At 39.9% G+C, this 6000-nt stretch overlaps 1 protein-coding gene across 1 annotated transcript in view; it reads right to left on the bottom strand.

Moving 5' to 3' along the window:
• Positions 1-569: 569 nt before the first annotated feature.
• ESD (esterase D) overlaps positions 570-6000 on the bottom strand; it is a 29422-nt gene continuing 23991 nt past the window's right edge. Inside the window, exon 8 of the mRNA XM_007946367.2 lies at positions 570-650. Coding sequence (XP_007944558.1) covers positions 570-650 — 81 coding nt within the window. The remainder of the gene's footprint in view (positions 651-6000) is intronic.

The following is a 6000-nucleotide window of genomic DNA, read 5'->3' as shown; positions in this document are numbered from 1 at the left end:
AAAACTAACGTCTACAGATCTATTTGGTTCAACAGATAAGATCACTGGCCTGGGTTTAAGAAATGTGGCTTCTAATTTTAGCTGTTCCACAAATTAACTGTGTCATGATGGGGAATTTAACTTTTCTGAGCACACTTCTTTATTCAACAGCTAACAGTTACTAAATCCCTATTAGAAGCCAAGCATTTTGCTACATACTGGGCTCTAACAATGAACAAGACAAACACAGACCCTGTTTTCAGAGGCTTAATGTCTAGAAGGATGATGGGCTTGGGCTAAACTACCATTAAGTCATCTGTTCCAGTGTTAATATAGGATTATACTCATATTCTACAACCCGAGGTCATTATATCAAGGACTTCCAAATAACCTCTAAAAATTATTAAACATTTTCCAAGTGAACCCTACTAAAATAATTTTTTAAATCACAAGTGGGTTTTATGTATTTATTTGGGTGAATGAAAGCCTTTCAGCTTTATGAAGTATAGTGTTTTGAAATCATCTTTTCTTCTACAGTGGTTTTATTACTACTTTTATAATTCTGAAGATATTCTAGTATCTGAAGTTTTTCATGCATTCAAGTATTTTGCATGATGTCTGATGTGGTCCATAATAAAGGTTGCAATGAAGTAGTAGCTATGATCATAACCCTAGAAGACAAAATACAGAAATAAGAAGGTATTATCTACCATTTAGAAACATAAATATTGGGGACATTAAATAAATCTCGCACTGTCTGTCTGCAAATGATCAAAGCACTATAATATGAGGAAGCTTTAAAATAAAAATCAGGGTTGTCATAACCTGCACATTTTCACTGTATACTAAGAGAGCAGCAAAAATATGAAGAAAAATGTATTCTGCCTAGCCTCATTTCTCAACATTGCCATTGATAGGCAAAGGAAATAACACATTAATTAAATATGCAGAGTGGACATGTGGTTGCATCACAAGTATTAAAAGGATCAAAGGATTTAGAGAGCTTAGAAACATGGGCAAGAAGGTGCAACTCACAAAGAAACACATTAACATCAGTAGATAGCGAATGTTCAAATACAAAATAAGTACAGGTAAACGATCCAGAAAAGGAACGAGAAACTACCCAGATGTCCTAGAGCTGCATAAAACAACTAAACTATAGAGCAGATCTTTCCACTCCCACACCAGAAAGGCTCCTAGTATCTTTATTTGAGGAGAAAGGAATAATTAATTAAACACTCCTTAGCAATACAAGGAACTTTGATGGCAGTGGGTTAGGAATTTGGCTGCTAACCAGAAGGTCGGTGTTCAAACTCACCAGCTGCTCTGCAAAAAAGAAAATGTGGCAATCTACTTCCATAAAAATTTACAGCCCTAGAAACCCAATGGGGGTCGCTATGAGTCAGAACTGTCTTGATGGCAGTGAGTTAGGATAGCAATATAAGGAGCTATGGTGGTGTAGTGGTTAAAGCATTTGGCTGCTAACTAAAAGGTCAGTGGTGTGAACCCACTAGCCACTCTGTGGAGGAAAGATGAGGCAGTCTGCTTCTGTAAAGATTCACAGCCTTCGAGACCCAATGGGCGTTGCTATGATTCAGGACTGAGTCCACGTCAGTGAATGAGTTTGACTTAGCAAATATATCCCATTTGGTAAAAAGTCAGTAAACCCTTTTGAAAACAACCATGGAACAGAGACATAAAATGCCAAGAGCTGAACTAATATTTTCAACTTGAACTGTTTCAATCCATCTGGTGAGTTATAACCAGGGGTATAGATAGTAGTCATACTGCCTTGGAAACCCAAGGAAGGGTCGCTATGAGTTGGATCCAACTTGATGGCAATGAGTTTGGCTTGGATTTTTATAGATAGTAGTAGAGACTTGAACTCGGGATGACAGGGACTCTGAGCACAAGACAAGGGAAAGTAACTTCAAAGGAAAAAATTAAGGTCTGAAGAACTTTTTTAAGGGTGTTAAACACCAGATAATTCCTGGGACACCGCCCCTCCCCACCATACACAAAATACAGGGTGGAGTAAAGTGAAAGAAATAAAAAGTCAAGAAAGATTTTTTTTCCCTCTAATTTGCAACTTAACCTAATGAATGGTCTCTGATGGGGGAAAAGAAAAGCAGCCCAAAGGGAATTCTTCTAAGCACTTAAGAAACAAAAATAGACCTAATAAAAATATCACTTGGGTTTCACAGGACAAGACACATCTCTAAGGTGTGTGATTACTCAGTAAATGCTCCAATCTCTTACTTCCAGACAGAACACAAAATATGTCTTGGGAATAACAGTTCATAAAATGTTCTAGTTTAAAGTCATCAAAGTAGTTCCAAAGCAATCTGCCTGCTACTTTCCCTGGACAAACCATGGAAGTGAATCTGACAGGAGTGTCATCAATGTGCAGGCTAAGCCCCGGAACTGTTTGGTTTCACACCTCTCCATGATTAGACAAGCAGAAAAACCATCGGTTGGGTCTCAGCTGATTGGTTAAATTTAGAGATAAAGGACAGCTTCTTATATAAAGAAAGAAACTTAGAGAAAGTATCGTTCCACTCATGTGATTCTCAAATTGTTAGAAGTTAAGCAGGCCTATGATTTTCAGGCCACAAAACCCCTGAAATACAGTGTCAAGTAAACCCGCTCAAAAAGCCAAACTCATTGCTATTGATTCTGATTCACAGCAACCTCATAAGACAGAGGAGAACTGCTCCATAGGGTTTCCAAGGCTGTACTCTTAACAGAAGCAGACTGCCATGTCTTTCTCTGATGGTGCAGCTGGTAGGTTCAAACTGCTGACCTTTCAGTTAGCAGCCAAGCACTTAACCACTTCATCACTAGGGCTCCGATAGTAGCAAGTAGAACCTGCCATTTTTCCACAGATCAAAAAAATGGAACTGATGGAAAATAGGCACACGTTCAGGGAAAGGGATGCCTCAAACGACCTGCATGAGAAAACTAAGTAATGGGGCTGAGCGTACAGTATTTCTATGCTTAGTTTCGCATATGTTAAATGCCTTACATAGTTTCAGGCATAGTGGGTAGCTGCCATCATCATCATCATCATCAGTGGGAAAGTCCCAGGGTAAACCAAAGTGACAGCTCTGAGCTCTCAACAATATGTTCTAAGATAAAAGTGTATTTCATGTGAAAATCCAAAGCAAGTGTCCTTAAACTTATGTAATGATATTTCAATAAATATCTGACTTTATGAGAATACAGAAAATGCTTGTCACGTAAGAGACCAAGACAAATTTTTAAAAATGTCAGTATGAAGGCAACAACACATGTGAACTACTGGCATACAAGGAAACAGAAAATGTTGAAGTTATTATACAATTATAGAGCACATTTGTACCATCCTTGACCAGTTTCAAGTTCTGTTTATCAGTCTTATTAAATGGGGGTAGCTTTTTCATTAAGTTGACTAATGAATTGGTCTGGTACGTTAAGCAGCTTGTGTGACTGACTTTAGCGACACTTGAAGGGGCCTATTTCTTCCTGTACCTCACACTTATAGTGAAAAAAAAAAATCCACAGTAGCAAAACCTGACTCTTGAGTATAAAAATAAATGAACAGATTCTTTTAGTATTCCTCAGACCTTAAACAAGCAGCAGCGCTCCAGCAGTGATGGTGGATGTTTATTCTAACTGGCCATGTTTTCCTACATATTTTCGAGATCCAATTAGAAAAGCTTAGATATGTCTTCAGGTTACCAAGTTTCTTCCTAGTAAAATGAAGATTATTGAAAGCTGTGCTTTGCTTCTGTAAATACTTACCAAGAGTCTTATGTGCTAGATAATGGTGCTAAGTACAAGGATAGAGAGATGAGTGAGATATCCTTGCATGTCTGCAGTTCTCTTCTTCTAAGAGGTGGGCACAACCTCTGACTCTTCAAAAAAGGCCTGTGACTTGAGGAGGTGTGACACCCTTGATTTCAATAGTCTCCAAGAAGAAGATACTGTTTCTGGAAGTTTGCTCAGTATTAGAGGTCACTGAAAAACTTTCCTCACAATGTACCTTAAAGGATTAAAATTAAGACACACTAGGCCCTTCTCTTTCAGACTAAGATTTCATTTTCCTATACTAGTTCTTAGAATTCTGCTCTCAGATCTGCTCAAGCCAAAACAGAAAAGGAAAAATTTTATGAGATAACAGCCAAATGAACATCCTCACATACTAACACTCCCTCTCAAATATTTTTTTTTCCTGACAGTTGACAACTGATAAATATAAATTGTAAGCATTTAGCATCATTACAAAGAGGTAAAAAACTGCAGTTGGAGAGACCAAGAATATCCTTAAATAACTTATTATTTATTTAGACCCTACAATTTTCAGCTTATTTTATTCTTCACAGTTCCTATTTCACAAAGAAATATAGTTATACTGCATTTATAATCATAATAAAGCAGATGATAAAACTCTCAGACCTTAAGGTAACCCAAAGTCAAAGTAAATTAGCTTGAAAGTCTGAAGGTAGCCATTCTGGAAGCCAATGCCTAAACATGACATTCTATTTGTCCAGTCAGTGTCAGGAAACTTAAACAAAATCTGCTTCAGCTATGCATTCACTTGACTTGAAGGAAAGTGATGAAAAATTGTACCTCAGTTCAAGATTACGACTCTGGAGAAAGAGACAAGATGGTGTCCTGGTAACATATTCCACCAACCCCTCTACAAATGAGACTCGTAAAACAGAGGGAAACAGATACAGATGATTGTTCTGGAACTCTGTGCTTCAAATGAGGGGACAAAGAATTGGACTAAACACCAACTGGACAGGGAGGCAGTGAAAACGGTGACTGAGGAGAGATATGGAACAGAGGCCCAACTATATCATGGCCATTTTGAGACACAGAAGGCAACGTACACAGGTGAGGAGAAGCCAACTTCATGGAATCCCCATTGGACCAGAGACACAGCATGGACAGATATGGAGTGAAATAGGGTGAGCAGAGTATAAGCTGGATCTGGGAGTGGAAAGTACAGGAAGTGGGTGAAAATTACAGTGGCACCAGTGACTGCACAGAGAGGAGGGAGCTAATAAAAGAGGATGAAATAACTCACTGGTAGTCATTTGCACAGAGGGCCCACGAAGAGGGGAAGGTTTGTGGGGTGGCAGATGAAGACGCTGGACTCTGAAGGTGTCCCACTGATTGAGTCGCACCAGGAACTAGATAACTGGCTGTGCTTACCCAGAAGCTCACTGGGCCCAAGCTGGTGAGCTGTGACCAGAGAAGTGTGTTTACCCACTTTCTCTACCACATCTTAAAATGACTAGAGGTGAGGCTTTCCCTGTTCCCATAAACCCAAGGACTAAGGATAACTTCCCTGCTCAGAATACCTCCTGCTACCAACAGCCAAGGAGCTCTGGTAGCATAGTGCCTAAGGCAGTTGACTGCTAACCAGAAGGCTGGCAGTTCAAACCCACCAGCCACTCCTCGGAAGGAAGATGGGGCAATCTACTTTCATAATGATACTGCCTCGGAAACCCAAGGAGGGTCGCTATGAGTCGGGTCCAACTCGACAGCACATAACAACAACAACAACAACAAACTGCTGTACTGTGCCTCCAGAAACCAAGCTGCATGTCTGTGGATCACACTCCTGAGTGCCTGACCTCTGCTGTCTGACCTCTGCTGTCGGAGGTGTATGCACAGGCAGACTATGTGCCAGGTTCCTACCATTCTGCAGGCATGTGCTCCTGTGGATCATGTGACATCTGCCTGCCACCACTGGTGACACAATTCTCAGTGAATAGGGTGCCATGTGCCTGCCATCTTAAAAGCATAGGTAACCATGTTGCACCACACTCTTATTTTTCTTTTTGTTCTTTCTTCCCTTCTTTTCCTTTTTGTTTACTTTGTCCTTCTTCCTCTTCCCTTTTTACCCATTCCCCATCTTTTCTTTCTTTTTTTATCTGCCTCATTTAGCAGGATGCAGACATTGTTTCCCTACTCATTAGCCATGCTCAACATACCTACCACCTACTGCCCCACCCAACAGGTAAGTGC

The sequence above is a fragment of the Orycteropus afer genome, unplaced genomic scaffold (assembly GCF_000298275.1).
Source record: "Orycteropus afer afer isolate SDZICR_OR568_19922 unplaced genomic scaffold, OryAfe1.0 scaffold00157, whole genome shotgun sequence".
Taxonomy (NCBI): Eukaryota; Metazoa; Chordata; class Mammalia; order Tubulidentata; family Orycteropodidae; genus Orycteropus; species Orycteropus afer.
The sequence above is the reverse complement of the archived record's forward strand: the minus strand, read 5'-3'. Positions and strand labels throughout refer to the sequence as shown.